This window comes from Nematolebias whitei, chromosome 19, assembly GCF_014905685.2.
Source record: "Nematolebias whitei isolate Nwh7 chromosome 19, NemWhi1, whole genome shotgun sequence".
NCBI lineage: Eukaryota > Metazoa > Chordata > Actinopteri > Cyprinodontiformes > Rivulidae > Nematolebias > Nematolebias whitei.
The window spans coordinates 36,807,452-36,825,242 of NC_056516.1; the positions used below are offsets into that span (position 1 = coordinate 36,807,452).

The following is a 17,791-nucleotide window of genomic DNA, read 5'->3' on the forward strand; positions in this document are numbered from 1 at the left end:
TAAAATAACAGAGAATATAATAAAATAACAGAGAATATAATAAAATATCAGAGAGGTATAAAACAACAACAATAATTAAGGTCCAAAACATCTCGGGTGCAAACAGAAACATTTAAAACCTTTTTTTTTCTGCCGATCACATGGATTGTCTGTAAATTTTTTGATTTAGTTAAGATGAGTGCTACTTGCTATGTGATCTGGAAAATAGGAATAATAAAATCACTTTAATTTGGACAAAAACATTCTTTTATTTATTTTTTCAAGACAAAAATATAAAATAAAAAAAAACTTGCGGACACAAAACAGCAACTATTCAGTCATAAGGACAACTGGAAACATTGGCCTGCTATCTATAAAAAAAGAAACTGTCCAGATGACCTGACTGAGAATTATTGGATTTGGTACCTGGATGACTGAGCATGGACTTTGATGTCTTGAACCATTTTGGCTGTGGCTGCCTGCCTGGGAGGAGTTGACGGGGGACAGGACGACCCCCAGAAACCATCTTAGCCCCAGCAAACTGGTTGGTCCACTTAAGGAGAATACTGCTCGGTGGGGAACAGTTTACTGGAACTCCTCAGACTGATGAAGCGCTCTGGATAGAGGGCGAAACGTCTGTATAAAAAAAAGAAACTGTCCATATGACCTGACTGAGAGATATTAGATTGGATACCTGGATGATTGAGCATGAACTTTGTTGCGTTTAACAGATTGAAACCATCAAGGCTCTCAACAGGATAAACAGTGCACAAAGTCAAATAAATCTCAGATCATTGCCTAAATCAATTAATGTCAAGTAAAAAACGATACATTCAAAGTCAAATGTAGGTTGAATTCAAATAAACTATAAAAAGTTACTAAATGAAAAATACCGTACCTGAGAGCATGGCTCCTTTTGTGCATGAGCAAACTGCATGTGTTGTCAACAAAATGCCTCCAACTTGTTGATAAGTTCTAGTTGAAGTAGGTTTTGTTATCATTTGTATCACATGTGGTACATGAGGTGGAACAAAGTTGTGTACACAGGAGCATCTCAGCTTGTTCAGTCATGAGTCTATTCCTGTGTTTGTCCACCATGTTGGATGCAGCGCTGAATAAGTGCTCACTCTCCACACCTGTGCAGGTGCAGGCAGCGAAGCTCTTGCTACTGTAGCGAGGTCCGGAAAGCGTTCCTTCATGGTGTCCCAGTATTCCAGTGGAGATGCACTGTGAGAGATGGGTGGCTCTGAGAGGTAGATAATCATCTCTGATGGTGTTGAACTGTCGGTGCGAGCCTGCTGCGTGGTTTCTTCTGCCAGGACCTCACCAAACACTGAAGACAAGGTTCCTGGTCGTGGTACTTTCTCTGCTGGCTCCCCGGTGTTGGCTTCAGTTCTTGGTTTGGGTTCCTCTGAGCACCTTCTGTCATCAGACAAAGGAACAGTCTATGTGTTTTGTTCTTGAGACCTTCAGAATAAAATCTGTCATTGTAACTTGAATGCGGGGTGGGGGGGTGGGGGTGGGGGGGCACGTTAACATTAATTTCACATAAAACGCATTGTTTCAGACTAGTTGAGAAAAAACCCGTTAACTATGTAAATATAAATGCTTATTTTTTGTTATTATTTGATGATAATTTTTAGGGGTGCACCTGATTTCCTTAATTTGGGGAAATCGTCCGATACTTACATGAGAATGATTTTACGATATTTTTTTTTTGTTTTAACATCAATTGTCTGAACTTTATTTATATTTCAGAGCACTACCTCATGGACAGTTAAAACAAGTTTGTATTGTTTCTTGGATATTGTTCAAGGGTAAGTTTTTCAATCAAATAATATTGGACAATTGAAGGTGCATTGTGACCTTATAACTCCTGACAGTGTCGATTATAAAACAAAATCAGAATCGGCTGGTCAGACTTTTTAGAGATCGGTGATCGTCCAGAAAACTGCAATCAGTGCACCCCTAATAATTTTCTCGCCTTGGGTCTATGACTGTTGCTCAACTGTAGAGGGGCTCCCTTTCAAAGTCAGCAGATCTTTTGGTGACAGTCTGACAAAGTCTTTTGGATTAAAGACAAAACGTTTCAACAAGTTTTTATTTTTTTATTTCATCTGTCCAGAGGACCTGACTTAACAATTTTAGATTTTTCTACCTGGATTATTGAGCATGCATCAGGATCTTTTGGTTACAGCTTCCAGCAACATGGTCTTAGTTGTCTTCACACCATGACCTGCTGCAACATCTTTGACAAGGACATGCTTTAAAATCATTGTTCGAGCTATTTGTTGATCCTCCTGACTGTCACGTTCATACGGTCAAGTGTTGCCAAGTGTGGGCTGCGTTAGCTACCAACAACTGGGTGTTGTCCTCTACAGTGATTCTCCAAAACTCACCGTACTCCGTCAAGTGTTTTTCTTTAAATGTCGTATTGAGTTTGTCATGTTGGATTTTAACGTGCTTTCCTGCGAGGTATTTTTTCATTGCATATGTTGCAGGATGCAAACTTTACATCACTCTCACAGACGGTGTAAAAGTTTCACACAGCATGTTTGCTATGTAGCGGTAGTGTAGGTCGAATATATTGGAATTTATTAATTAATCAGTCTCCTAAAATTAATCAAAATGGGAGTTCTTTTGTAGGATTAATCATGCATCATATTAAAAACACACACTTGAATGAAACACATCGACTCGCCTTTAAGATTTTGTGATTTTATTTTGAAAATGAGTAGTAATAAGCAGCGGTATATGAGTAATGACGTATAATGTGTGAAAACTAGTAACATTGAAATAAGATTTAAAATTATGAACATATAACAATGATGTTAATTTTGAAAGAAAAAAGGTAAAATAATGAAAATTAACTGATACTGCTAAGGCAAGTTGACAGGTTGTTTGGGTTTATAAAGATGTTTATCTCTTAAACTAGTAAAGAAACTTAATACTTCCAGGCTGAAGTGCTTTTTGTCTGGTAACTCCATGACCCACCAGTGACTGAAAGGTTTTGTCCTACTGGGAGGTTAACTTAGTCTCTGCGTAAGTGCAGGGCAGCTTTACTTCATTTGATTTCATTTTAACTCCTATTTTAATGCTTTTAGTTTCAGTTTGACTATCTGTTTGCTAACTTTGGCTACTATTTTGCTTATTTAAGTTTTAGCATCTTTGTTTTTGGTAATTTTAGATGCTGTTTAGCTCCTTTTAGCTACATTCCAATTAGCTTTTAGGTGCTGTTTCGGCACTTTTAGCTTCAGTTATCTAAACATTTATTAGCTAACTTTGGCAACTGTTTTGTTGATTTTTAGTATTAGCATCTGTTTTCGTAATTTCAGATGCTATTCTACTTTTAGCTTCCCTTCTGCAGTTTTAGCTTGTTCTGCCCATTGTAGGGCCACCTGCATCATGAAGGACCCCGCTCACCCAGCACACACACTTTTTGCCCTCAGCCAGGAGGCTGTGGAGCATTAAGTGGAGAAACAATAGACTGAGGAACAGCTTCTACCCTGAGGATATTAGACTCTATCCATCCATCCATTATCTTTACCTACTTCTTCCTTTTTGGGTCCTGGGAGTTGCCGGTGTCTATATACAGCAGTCACTGTGTGAGAGGCAGGGGACACCCTGGACAGGTCTCCAGTCCATCATAGGGACACAGAGACAAACAACCATTCACTCTCTCACTCACACCTAGGGGCAATTTAGAGTTACTAATCAGACTAACATGCATGTTTTTAGTCTGTGGGAAGAAACTGGAGTACCCGGAGAAAACCCATTCATGCATGGAGAGAACATGCAAACTCCACCCAGAAAGACGCCCAGACCGGGATTTGAACCGGGGCAACCTGCTCGCTGAGAGGCAGCAGCTCTACCACTGTGCTGCCTGCTGTCAGACTCATAAATCCCTAATCCCTAATCAGGATTATCATTGTGAAGAAAATAAAATCACTGTAATGCCACTTGATTGTTGACATGTGCTGCTGATTATCCATGCTGCTGATCTCATGCTGCTGATTATTTCATGCTGTTATATTCATTTATACTCATCTGCTCACACAGACTCATGTTCGTGCTGCTGTTGTTTGGCGTATTGTTTTTGTACTACTGGTGTTTAGCTTTTTTGTTTTTTACAATTTATATTTTTGCTGTTGTTGGGTGTAACTGGGACCATGAGTACACGATTTTGTTCCACCTCATGTACCTCAACTGATGCGAATGATAATATGACCTAACTGAACTTGAACTTTATTCCATGCTCTGCTTGTTTTAACACTTATCAGCTTCGTTTTAGCTTCTTTATCACATTTCAGCATTCATTCAGCTCTCAATTGGTTTAGTTTTAGCTCATATTTTTAAGGCTTCTGTCGTCGTAAATCTGAACACTGCTTCTTTCCAAATGAAGAGCTCCCAAACCTGAAAGCTGTTTTCTGCCTTTATATGCAAATTAGCTAAAATACATATAAGCTAAAGTATGTTTCGGCTGCAAATTGTTAGTTCAGAGTAAGGAAAATTATTACTTAAAATCACATTACACCAAATTCAGCTGTGTCCACCTACTCATGTTCTCCCTGGCACCTACGGGTGGTGCATTATGACCTCCCCCACCTAAAGGCGCCAGAGTGTTATCTTTGATTAGCATCTGCATGACATCCTGTACGCCCCTGCTCACAGCTGTCTGAGAGGAGAGAGGAAGCTGCAGCATCCCTGAGAAACTCTCTTCCTCCCCCTGCACGTGTGGCTGACTGTACAGCTTGAGAGGCCGAGCTGTGCTCAGGCTGGTTGTTGATTCATCGTGAAGGCACAACTGAGGCGAGCTTCCACGTGTTTACACTCAGGAAAGATCAAATAATTACTACAGCTCGTATTTAAACCCAGCGAGCTAACAACTCCTTATACTGGTGCTTTAATCTGCTTTACCTCCTGGTCTTTTTTTCAAGATTACAACATCACTCCCATTATCATCATGGCTTCGTCCTGTTCTGTTCCACCTGCACAGTACCACACAGCTTCTAGGATGCAGTGTTGCCAACTTCTCAGTACAAAAAGTAGCTTTTGGCTGCACTCAGCATTGTACAGAAACAGCTTAAATTTGTTTAGAACAACAAATAAACGTTCTGCTGTTTGTTCTTTTTGACGAGGGGTAATTGGAAATACTCTACATCCGCCTGTGTTGTGAGCAAGTGAGATACAGTAGTCCCACGCTACTTCACAGTTCGTTTATCACTGAGTCGCTCTATCGTGGTTTTTCAAAGTAAGATTGGACATGACACACAATTGGCTGATTGATGGATGAGCCACATGATCGGCATGGAATTTTTATTTAAAATAAATTATTTAAAATTATTTAGCACCTGCTGCACATTTGTGCAGCCCACACTGCAGAATAAACTTCCTCCTGCAGCTGATCTTGGCTCCACTGTGGAGAAGTGAGTGTGGTCAAGAGTGCAGAGTGCAGCCATAAATAATGACATGCTGTATTCTTTTAGAGCGTTTAGAGTTTAGAAACATTGTTTAGAACATTGCAAAAGTGTGGGAAGGGTTTTAAACGCATATACACACACACGCACACACACACACATATATATATATATACATGAAATCATGCAGGCATAACAAAAGTATAAAGAGAATTTTTTAGTTTACTTGTAACTAAATATCGATTATTTAAAAAAATTTTTTTTATAAGAAACATGATTTTTTTCTACACCTGCTGCTAATACTCAGTATTTGTTGTCTTCAAACAGCAACGTTTGGAGCCAACGCCATCCTGGGTGTGTCTCTAGCGATCTGTAAGGCCGGTGCAGCGGAGAAAGACGTCCCTCTGTACCGTCACATAGCCGACCTGGCCGGAAACACAGAACTTGTGCTGCCGGTTCCTGTAGGTGAACCACAAATCCTCACCGGTGCTGTGAAAATTAACAAAAGGTTTGTGATTGTGTCATTTTAAATGTTTTCTCGTCGCGTCTTTTCAGGCCTTTAATGTGATAAATGGAGGATCTCATGCAGGAAATAAACTCGCCATGCAGGAGTTCATGGTTCTACCTGTCGGGGCCGAGTCTTTCAAGTAAGGATTTATTTTTGAAACAATTTGACGACACTTAAAGAACAAGTGTTTTTGAGTTTTGTGTTATTACCATGAAACCACACAAATTATGGAAGTCATCAGTTGTTAAATTTAAAATATTTTATGTCACCGATTCTACATTTACACGATGGTATTTCTGTTTTGTTTTGTTTCCAGAATATTTATTTTCATTTCAAATATTTTGGTGGTCAAAGTTACAGTTAATACTGAGGTTGAGGGTTCGAGTCCAGGTTGCGTCAGTGAGGGCACCTGGCTTAAAACTACTGAAAATGTTTCATGCGAGTTTGTTCGCCGTGGAAACCCCTGAAGAAGGAAGCAGCCAAAATAAATTGTATTTATAAATATTTTCCCTACAGGAAAATATTTAAAGCCTCTTTAGTTCCTTAAAAAACATTTTTCTCTTTGAATTCTGCTTTATTTAGCACGCTTGCTCTATTTTTGTTTTCTTTTAGTTCGGTTACTTTCAGCTTCTAGTTAGCCTTTAATTTTTAACTAGCCTTTTGCTACTTTAGGCTTTCATTTAAAAATGTGCAACTTTCACTTTTAGCTGGCCTTTTGCAATTTTTGCTTTTAGCTACTTTTTGGATGCATTCAGTTAGCTTCTTACTATATTAGTTTTTGCTAGCGTTCTGCTAATTTTAGCTATCAGCTAAAGTTTTGCTACTTTAAACTGACTTTTCGCTATTTATTGCTCTTAGCTGATGTTTTTCTACCTTTAGCTTTTAGCTTTTGTTTTGTACTATTACCTTTAGCTAGTGGCCTGCTTCTTTTAGCTTTCAAATTCTTCAGAAAATTTCAAAGTCATTCATCCCTCAACATCCACACTTTATTTTCCCAGAATGCAATGCACGTTCTCTGGTTTCCTACCAAGTTTTCGTGTTTCTCTCCTGCTGTGACCTTCAGGGAGGCGTTGAGGATAGGAGCCGAGCTCTACCACACTCTGAAGGGAGTGATTCAGGAGAAATACGGCCAGGACGCCATCAACGTGGGCGATGAGGGGGGATTTGCTCCCAACATCTTGGAGAACAGTGAAGGTGAAGCTCCTTGACTTCGGTTCACCTCGGCTTTTTAAGCTTCACATCCTTCTGCTTGTGCATGATCTCGAACGGGAACGAAATAAAAAATAGTTTGTGAAAAGAGAAGAAGTCAAAGTTTAGGAGTAAATCAGACTTTTAATAGCCGAGCTTTAAATGTTAACAGTGTCTCCTGACTTGAATGGGAATGACGTCTTTTAAATTTTCACAATAAAAGCATGCCAAGAAAGTCACAAGAAATCTTAAAGTAAAAGTTTGTAGATTGTATTTGGTCTGCATACGTCATGATCTTGACATTCTCCGAAGCTAAGTCCAAAAGCCCCAGTCCTTCTAAACATCTGCGCCCATCTGCCCTAGCCCTGGACCTGCTGCAGACCGCCATAGAGAAGGCGGGTTTCACGGATAAGGTGGTGGTTGGGATGGACGTGGCCGCTTCAGAGTTTTACCGTGAAGGTAAATACGACCTGGACTTCAAATCCCCTCCAGATTCATCGCGACACATCTCTGCAGATGAGCTGGCTGACATCTACCAAAGCTTTGTGAACAATTACCCAGGTGAAGCGTCTTTGTTCCGTTTGCCAACCTGTGAGCGTGTGCTGAAGGTGTTACCTCATAGTTGCTCCTTTTTCCTTCCAGTGGTGTCCATCGAGGACCCTTTTGACCAGGACGACTGGGAGGCCTGGACCAATCTGACGGCCCAGGTCGGGATCCAGGTTGTTGGAGACGACTTGACGGTGACCAACCCAAAGAGGATAGAAAAAGCTGCTGAGGAGCGAGCCTGCAACTGCCTGCTGCTTAAAGTCAACCAGATCGGCACCGTCACCGAGGCCATTCAGGCGTACGTCTGCGTCGGTTCAAAATATTAACTCCAAATTTAGGGAGAAGAGGAACCTGTACCTGTACAAATATTAATACAGTAGTCCCTCATTTGTTGCGGGGGATTTATTTGAGTATTCATATATATTTTAAGGCTTTAGAAACCGTTCCCACACTCTTGCAATGTTCTAAACTCTTAACCCTACTAATTTTAACGACATACGTACACGTAGCTACTAAATTTTACTCACCAGCTCTGCAGAACACCAGCGGCTCTCGGTTCCGCTCGGTTCCGGTCCGACTCGGTTCCTTTTCGGTGGACCTACTCTGCTGGCTCTGGTCAGCTCTCTGGCTCGGGGTAGTGGCGGTTGGCTCTAGAGAGAAGCCGGACCTACAGCGGCGCGTCCCTCTTGGAAATCCTGATGGGCCGGCTACCAGCTCTCGGATTCTCCGATGAATCTGGGGGCCCGGTTCTGGTCCGGTTCTGTGCAGCCCTTGAGCACTGAAGCGCTTTTTTTGAGATGAGGGGGCTTCGGGTGGCCGACGCGGGACCTGTTGTCCAATTGAGCCGTCCGATAAAAAGATGAAAAAAGTCCCATGGGCTTGGGAGTGAGCGCTGGACTAGTTGGCCGGCTACCAGCTCTCGGATTCCCTGATGGGTCTGGAGGTCCGGTTCTGCTCCGGTTCCTGATGGGTTCCATGCTGCTCTCTGAATCCACTGGGCACCGAAGTCACTGTAAAGGACCAAACTTTTTTGGATCAGATCAAAACTTGCCCTTTACGTATTTCAGCAGAAGGCAATGGGGCTTCTGGGTGGAGCCCTGTTGGCTTCTGGGAAATGTAGTCATTATGAGTGGAGATACAGTGTAGGCTTATTGAGAAAAAACTACAAAATGGCGGCGCCTGTCCGAAACGTTTTATTTTTCCGTTAACTGTTTACTGTACAGTATCCTGTACTGCCCCAACCACATGAGTAATTCTAAAGTTGACAATCACGTGTCGTGTACAATGTTTTTTCCTCGTGTTCAATATTACTTTGAAAAACTGCGAAAGAGTGAGTCTGCGAATGTCAAACCATGAAGTAACGAGGGACTACTTTAGTTATAGTTACAGTTTAAAGGCTGTTAAAGTAAAAAAGGAGAGTATTTTGATAAATTGTACAATTTATTGCTGATTACTTCTTTCTAGAAATATTTTTGTTTGCAGTACATACATGGCTCGTGCAGCTTTCATCAGGTCATGTGACCTATCCATTCCTCATGTTGTGCAGCGTTTCCTTTATTAGTTTTTCATGAGATTTCCCTTAAGCGCTATTTTTCTCCTCAAATCATTGAAACAGTTGTCACGTTCTTGACAACGAGCTGTACAAATCACCCGGGGGACGTTACACGAACAGCAGCGATTAGAGGAGAAAATGGTGAACCAGGTGCTCATATTGGTTCAGTCGGGGCCCTGTTGGAGCTTTGCAAAGATCATAAAACGTGTTTATTTAGATAAAGTACAAATACCATATTTTTCACTGTATAAGTTGCACTTTTTTTGCATAATTTGCATGCCCTGCAACTTATTTATGGATTTTTTCCTCCATATTTATAAACCATTAATTGGCTGGGATATGACTGTTTTCATTCATTCTGACTGAAAATATTCAACACTACCATTTTCAGCCACTAGATGGCACTTGAGTAGTATGGCATGCCGTTGTATCATGTAATAAGTAAAACGTGGCTATTAATGACACAATCGGCTTGCCATAGCCTACCACCGTCATCTCTCTGGAGCAACCAAATCAGCTTCATTTCGCTGCACCGCCCCGGCGAAATGCAGCTAATTTGACCGTCAAAGTGCGTTTATTAAGTAAAAGTTCAACTGAGACACAACTCTACTATAAAGTGAGCAAACAAATAATTGTTTTTAAGTGTTAATCTTGTTTAAGTCCTCCCTTGCACGCTCCCACGGCCGCCATTTGGCAGCCCATCGATTTTTGGCACAACACCGGCACATTCCCACGTTTGTGGGTTGTCAGCGGTGACGCATAATAGATGCAACATATTTATGGATTTGTCCGCTTTATTAGACATATTTGGACTGATGCGACTTATTGGGAGGTGTGACGGATAGAGATGTGAGGCTTCTGGCACAGTGTCAAGATCCCAGTTGTCTGTCCTCCTTTCTGTTGCTCTCCTAGGGGCTCCTGCATGGAGTGTGCCCACCCGTCACCTGGGTGAATTGTCTCTCAATCAACGACTAATTGCATTTTCAATACACGTCTCACCCACCGATCCATTCACGGCAATGCGCCACACTATCTTAAACTTCTCACTGCTCAGACATGTCCCTCCGCTCCACAAACTCCTACCAGCTCCGCCCTTCCCCGACAAAACTTGTGCATCATGGGTGACAGGGCCTTTTGTTCTAATGCTCCTTTTCTGTGGAACAACCTCCCCGACCATCTAACCCATACTACAGAAAGTTTTAAGAAAGGACTGAAGACCTTTTTATTTAAAAGATTTTAGTGTTTACATGTATTTTTAATCCTGCAGTTTATTTTTGTTTTTAAAAAGTTTAGTCCTTTTCTTAGTCCATGTTTTATTCTCTCTAGATATTTTATATTTCAGCACTTTGAGATTGTAAAATATAAAGCGCAGCACATATTGAATAAATTATTATTATTATTATGATCACGTCGTCCTTCGACACACCTCTTTGCCTTTCTGACTGCCTGAAGGTTTTAGGTCCTGGCATCCTGCTCAGTCGTGAAGACGTCAGGGCACCGGCTCGAGTGCATTCCTCTTTAAGATAAAGAGGAACTAATGTGCTCACACCATAAAGATTTCTGACCTCGGATGCTTCAACGAGCCACAAAACAGGTTCTCCATCTTGAGCTGCTATCAGTTACATAAAACACACACAGAGCCAGTTTACATCATGTCTGTTAGATGAGTTACTTCCTGTCAGCTGCGTTGACCTTGTGCCAGAGAGTTCAAACATGGACGATAATGAAAAATAGGAAATGACAGGAGGTTTTTTTTTTAACGTCTAACAATTTGTTTAGTAAATGATGCAACAAGATGGGCTTTGTTGTGCATTTTAATCTCATATTGGTGAAATCTTTGTGGTGAGTAGTTGCACTCCTGGATGTGTGCGCGTCATCACTCTCAGAGAAGACGTCTCTGAGCTTCATGAAGCCGTCAATCAGGAGCTCGTTGGAGATCACAGCAGCAGGAGAGAAGAAGGTGTGAGGAACATCTACTGATACAAATGGATCTGATGACAAGTTTCATTCATCTTGTTAAAAACATCTCTGAGCGGAACCCTGAAGCATCTGGACACGTCTGAACTTCCTGTGCACGTGTCAGAAGCCCTGCGGTCACAAATGAATCATAATATGATTAACGCTCGTGTCTAATGAAAGCTGTGAAGAAATATAAACCCAACGTGATGTTTATGAGTTAATGGAGAGAAGGTGAATTTGATCCTCTCGTGACTTTGCTCTTTATTCAATTTAAGAAAAAACAGCAACATTAAAGCTGCATTCATTTAATAAATAAACGCTTCATGTTCAGGCGTTCAGATTAAAGTCAAAGGTGATAACTTCTATATTCTGAGTAAGGATGTAAAATACATCAATTATTTTATTTTTTGTTGATGTTTGCTACGCAAAGTTATTGTTTGTGTGATGTTCTTTCATACTTAAGCTTTGTTTTTAGCAAAACCATTTAGGATTAGATCAGATTATTGCAGATATATTGAGTGTTTCACCTTTAAAAAATGTTTTGTTTGGACCTTCTTCTTGTTCTTCTCTTCTTGTTTTTCTTCTTGTTGCTGTTGTTCTTCTCTTCTCCAATTCTTCTTCTTTTTCTTGCCATTCTTGTTCTTGTTGCTGTTCTTCTTTTCTTGTTCTCTTGTTCTTCTCTTCTTTTTGCAGTTCTTCTCTTCTTCTTGTTGTTCTTCTCTTCTCCAATTCTTCTTCTTTTTCTTGTTCTTGTTGCTGTTCTTCTCCTTCTTCTTCTTTCAGCTTAAACCATCAGTCCAGTCCAAACCTTTTTTTTCTTCACACCCCTCCACATCTGAGCCAAAACAAAAACGACTTCATCGCAGTGAACATTTTAACATAACGAGCTGAAATCTGGTCACGCAACACACACTTTCTGAGGACGAACACACAATTACTCACATTAATGCATGAGACGACGTCGTTTACCAGGTTTATTTCATTTTCTCAGCTCCAGATGATCTCGGTTTGAAACGAGCTCAGGCAGTTTGCAATCCAAGGAACGCTCGGCCTTTGATTCGATTGACATTTAGTAAATTATTTCTGAACGTTTTATTTTTGTCTCTCAGGTGCAAGCTGGCTCAGGCAAACGGTTGGGGTGTGATGGTGAGCCATCGCTCAGGGGAGACGGAGGACACCTTCATTGCTGACCTCGTGGTGGGACTCTGCACTGGACAGGTGAACACACACACACACACACACGTATATACATATATATATATAATATATAATGAACTAATGCTTGTTTAAAATAATAATTTTGGGAACTTTTTTCTTGCAGTTTCTTAAATGTCTGTGTCTCTTGCAGATTAAAACGGGTGCTCCCTGCAGATCCGAGCGATTGGCCAAGTACAACCAGCTCATGAGGTGAGACCACAAAAACATTTTATTAAAACTTTACAGACCGTCATGACATCACTCTTTGTAACAAACGAGAACATTTAGTAATACATTTGTTTTGTGAATCTATTAATAAAAGTCAGAACATCATCTGAATGATTTTACAGGTACTTTCTGATCCAAATACACGACATTAACGTGCACCCCCACCAACGCAGTCAGACGTAATTAATTAATTAATTAATGGGAGGGCTTTTACATGAAAAGGCAGAACTTGTAATATTCAGCATTTCTGTGCCTGCTGTCCAAACATGGCAGCAGAGCTGCAGTATCATGTCTCCTTTAGGTGCTAACTCTGTTTTAGTGTTTGTGGTCTGAGCTAATTCATGTGACAGTCAACAGCCGCGCCACCTGATGCGTCCGAGCCAGTCAGCGTCTGAGGGGGGGCTCGGCTCGGTGGGTTAATCCCATCAGACTGCAGAGGAGAGGTGGAGGATGAAAAGACTTACAGGAGCATTAACCAGTGATTAGTCATTTAAGTACCAGTACAGACCAGAGTCAAACGTTTCTTAGAGAAATAGACAAAAACGTCTCGGTCTTTACAAAGATTAACAAGTTTTAGGGTCAAAAATCTCTCCAGATTATTCTATTTGTCGTTAACTAATCTCACAAAAAGATTCAAATCAGTAACTCGTTTTTTTTTTTTTTTTAAACATTTTATCAGTATGCTGGAAACACTTGACATATTTTACTGTGCAAAAGTCTTGAGTGATTCATGAGTTCTTCCTGTTTTCCTTCAAAATAAAGCCAAATTTTTGGGGAGTGGTGGTTTAGAGCCTAGAGAAGGTGGGCCTGTGATTGGAAGGTTGCCAGTTCGATTCTCTGGACTGACAACATCAGAATGTGGGTGGAAAAGGTGAAACGCCCACACCTGTCTCTACCCTCATTTGCCCCACTCTGGGCCCTTGAGCAAGGCCCTTAACCCCCACCATCTGCTCCCAAACAGGTCTCTTGAAAACGAGTCCTCGTGACTCAATGAGACTTCCTGAATAAATAAAGGTAAAAAAAATTGGCCTGGTTACCAGCAGACTGTTGCAAAGACACACCTCGCTCCTATTATTGGTTTAATTTATGAACTGTAAACAAGAATAACACAGTTGGACAAACAAAATAGCATTTTAGCTTCAACAAGAACTATTAGTTGAAGTTTTGTCATTTTGTTCCTAAACTTTTCTGCTTCTGACCCAGAAAATATCTGTTTCAGAGGCTGGTGACCCCAAATAGTTCTTGTTTAAATATGACACAAGTTGCTGGAGATTTGAAGATGTCTTGATTAATAAAACCCACACCCTGAAAACACCACCTGAGGGGTAAAACTGACTACCGTATTTTCCGCCGTACACGTCGCACCGCCCTATAAGTCGCATTAGTCCAAATATGTCTAATAAAGTGGAAAAATACATAAATACGTTGCTTCTATCACGCGTCACCGCTGACAACCTGGAAATGTGGGCCGGTGTTGTGCCAAAAATCGATTGGCTGCCAAACGGTGGCCATGGGAGCGTGCACAGGAGGACTTTAACAGGAATTTAACAAGATTAACACTTAAAAACAATTTGTTTGCTCGAAATTACAGCAAATATGTGTCTCAGTCTAACTTCTCCTTAATAAATGCACTTTGACGGTCGAATCATCTGCATTTTAAAAGCCGATATGCGGAAATTGACGCGAGCGTGGGAGGACTCGCCGTGCAATTCTTCGAAATTTAACAAGATAAGCACCTAAAAACAATTGTGTGTTTGCTCGACATTATAGCGAAGGTGTGTCTCAGTTGAACTTTTACTTAATAAATGTACTTCTATGGTCAAATCAGCTGCATTTCGCCGGCGCAGCGAAGCTGATTTGACGGTTGCTCCAAGCGAGTTGGACGAAGGTGGCAGGTTATATGGCAAGCCGACTGTGTCATTAATAGCCACTTTTACCTATTACATGACACAACAGCATGCCATACATTGAGTGCCATCTAGCGGCTGAAAATGGTAGTGCTCAATATTGTCAGTCAGAATGAATGAAAACGGTCATATCTCAGTCAAAAACTGGTTTATAAATCTGTGAAAAAATCCATAAATAAGTCGCAGAACATGCAAATTATGCAAAAAGCCTTGACTTATAGGCAGAAAAATACAGTAATCAAAAATCCTTGTCCTCGTCTTAAAACGTTTGTTTGTTTGTTTAGCTCTTTTGGTAACTGGACTCAGCCTCAAACTTCTCTCTGCCCTTCTGTTCTTCGCAGGATTGAAGAAGAGCTGGGCGACCAGGCTCGCTTCGCAGGCCATAACTTCAGGAACCCCAGCGCCCTGTGAAACCGACCGCCGAATGACTCACACACGCTCGTGCACGCCAACGCCCACACAAACTGACACCAACGACAAACAAGGAATGAGCCATGTACAAAGAACGACCACGCAAATTCAGGAAAACACGACCGCCGAAGAGCCAAGCGAAATAAACGAACACATTTATGCACTGCACTTAAAAAGGGAGGTGAAACTGTATGCACATAAAACACACACACACTCGCACACACACCCAACGTGCACAGATGCAACACCTGATGATGCACATGCAGGGGAATACCTTCTAACTATAAAAGCCAGACATGCACTGTTACTGTAGGGATAGTTCACGTCCAGCCGGAAGAGAAACCTGCAAAAATAAAGATTAATGTTGTAAAAACAAAGACGTTAATAAGTAGAGGTAGAATAATTTAGACTGAAAGAGACGGAAAATGTCTAACTTTTAAGACCAAAACGAGGATGATGCAGCTGAGTGAACACGGTAAAACTCCACGCTGTAACTGTGTGAACGCGCTCACCTCCACTCCTCTCACCTCCTCCTCCTCTCTTTGAGCCTCCTCCTCCTCCTCGTCCCGTCTGTGTCTGTGTTCCGTTTGCTTCTCACACCGATGTGATCCTGATTACGTGTCCTTCATGCTTGAAGTCCTGCCTCTGTCTCAAACGAGAAAAAATAAATTGAACTCGAGTGTCTTTGGTTCCCCCTGAATGTCCACAGAGTAGTGTCGAAACAGAAGAAAGAAGAAATCTTTATCAGAAAGCTTGTCACTGACAATTAAAAATTGTGAAATAAAAATAGTAATTTACAATTTACAGCATCGTCCTGTTTCTTCCTGCAGCTCATTTTGTATCTACCGTATTTTATGGCGTATAAGTCACAGTTTTTTGCATAGATTTGCCAGTCCTGCGACTTAGATACGTTTTTTTTTCCATATTCATAACGCAATTTTTGACTGACACTTTAAATTTCTAAGAACTGTAACAGTGAGTCCTCCCGTGAGCGCTCGCTTCACTCAGCTGGTGCCAGTGGAGGAACGCTGGAAAGCTAGAAGCTCCAGCTGCGATGGATAGATGGATGGATGGATGGATGGATGGATGGATGGATAGATGGATAGATGGATGGATGGATGGATGGGTGGATAGATGGATAGATGGATAGATGGATGGATAGATGGATGGATGGATGGATGGATGGATGGATAGATGGATGGATGGATGGATGGATGGATGGATGGATAGATGGATGGATGGATGGGTGGATAGGTGGATAGATGGATAGATGGATGTATGGATGTATGGATAGATGGATAGATGGATGTATGTATGGATGAATGGATGGAGGAATGGATGGATAGATGGATAGATGGATGGATGGATGGATAGATGGATGGATTGATTGATAGATGGATGGATGAATGGATGGATAGATGGATAGATGGATGTATGGATGGATGAATGGATAGATGGATGTATGGATGGATGAATGGATGGATGGATGGATAGATGGATGATGGATGGATGGATGAATGGATGGATGGATGGATGGATGGATGGAGCCACGCTGCCCTGGTGAAATGAAGCTGTTTTGATCATTAAATAAATGCATAATAAACGCAAAAGATTAGCGGTGACACATTATAAATGCAACTTATACGCCGAAAAGGCTTACCGTATTTTTCGCCCTATAATTTTTTGCATAATTTACATGCCCTACAACTTATAGGCTGAAGTGACGTATTTATGGAAATTTTTCCCATATTTATAAACCATTTTTTGGCTGAGATGTGACCATTTCCATTCATTCTGACTGAAAAAAAAAAACAACAGTACCACTTTCAGCCACTTGATGGCAGCAGAGTAGTAGTAGCAGTACGGCATGTCGTTGTATCATGTAATAGGTAAACATGGCTATAATGACAAATTCAAAAAAGTTCAAGCCAAAAACAACTAGACTTTATTTATTATACTTTATTGTTTACTTCTTGAACTGTTTTGAATTTACCATGTCCTGGATGACTGAGAATCTTCACCAGCTATTAATGACACAATTGGCTTGCCATATACCCCACCTTCATTCTGCTCGCTGCTTGGAGCAAGTTAAACCAGCAGCACCGCCTCCGCGAAATGCAGCTAATTTGACCATTAAAGTGCATTTATTAAGCAAAAGTTAGACTGAGACACACTTTTACTATACTTTGGAGCCAAAAATAATTGTTTTTAAGTGTTAAGCTTGATAAATTGTTGTTAAATTCCTCACATGCACGCTTCTGCGGCCGCAATTTGGCAGCCCATCGATTTTTGGCACAACGGCCCACATTTCCAGGTTGTCAGCGGTGACGCGTAATAGATGCGACGTATACGGCGAAGTGACGTATTTATGGATTTTTCCACTTCATTAGACATATTTGGACTGATACGACTTAAAGGGCGGTGCAACATGTACAGTATGGCGGAAAATACGGTATATGTTTTTTCCTCTTCATGATGCTTTTTTTGACTGATGCGACTTATATGCCGGAAAATACAGTAATTTAGTTTTCATGCAGTTTTCCTGTTTGTTAATATTTTTGTGCACAATCTCACCACTTCTGCATATTTTGTGTTATTTAGACATTCATGAAAGAAAAAGCTCTTTTCAAAGATACTGTAACTTTTGGTTGTTGTAATCTTTATTTTTCAAAATAATTAACTTGATTTACAAAAAAAAACTACAGAGATCTTTTCCATTTCTTCAGAAACAGGGGTTGCAAATTAAATTCACACAGACCCTGAAAAAACAAACGCAAAACAAGCCACCAAACAAACTCTTTTCCACCATATTTTTATTTGTTTGCACTTAAAAAATGGCTTTACTGGTAGAAAACACTAAAATATTAACCAATATTATGTCCATAAAACTTTAATTATA

The 17,791-nt window shown here is 40.8% G+C and overlaps 1 protein-coding gene across 1 annotated transcript in view; it reads left to right on the plus strand.

Moving 5' to 3' along the window:
* The window catches only part of eno2 (enolase 2), a gene marked incomplete at its 5' end in the record, with an annotated part of 167,193 nt that extends 151,571 nt beyond the window's left edge, over positions 1 to 15,622 (plus strand). Inside the window, 8 exon segments of the mRNA XM_037692920.1 lie at positions 5,724 to 5,857; positions 5,952 to 6,043; positions 6,968 to 7,098; positions 7,456 to 7,653; positions 7,735 to 7,936; positions 12,259 to 12,367; positions 12,498 to 12,556; positions 14,823 to 15,622. Of these exon segments, the coding sequence (XP_037548848.1) occupies positions 5,724 to 5,857; positions 5,952 to 6,043; positions 6,968 to 7,098; positions 7,456 to 7,653; positions 7,735 to 7,936; positions 12,259 to 12,367; positions 12,498 to 12,556; positions 14,823 to 14,892 (995 nt within the window).
* Between the last annotated feature and the right edge of the window lie 2,169 nt (positions 15,623 to 17,791).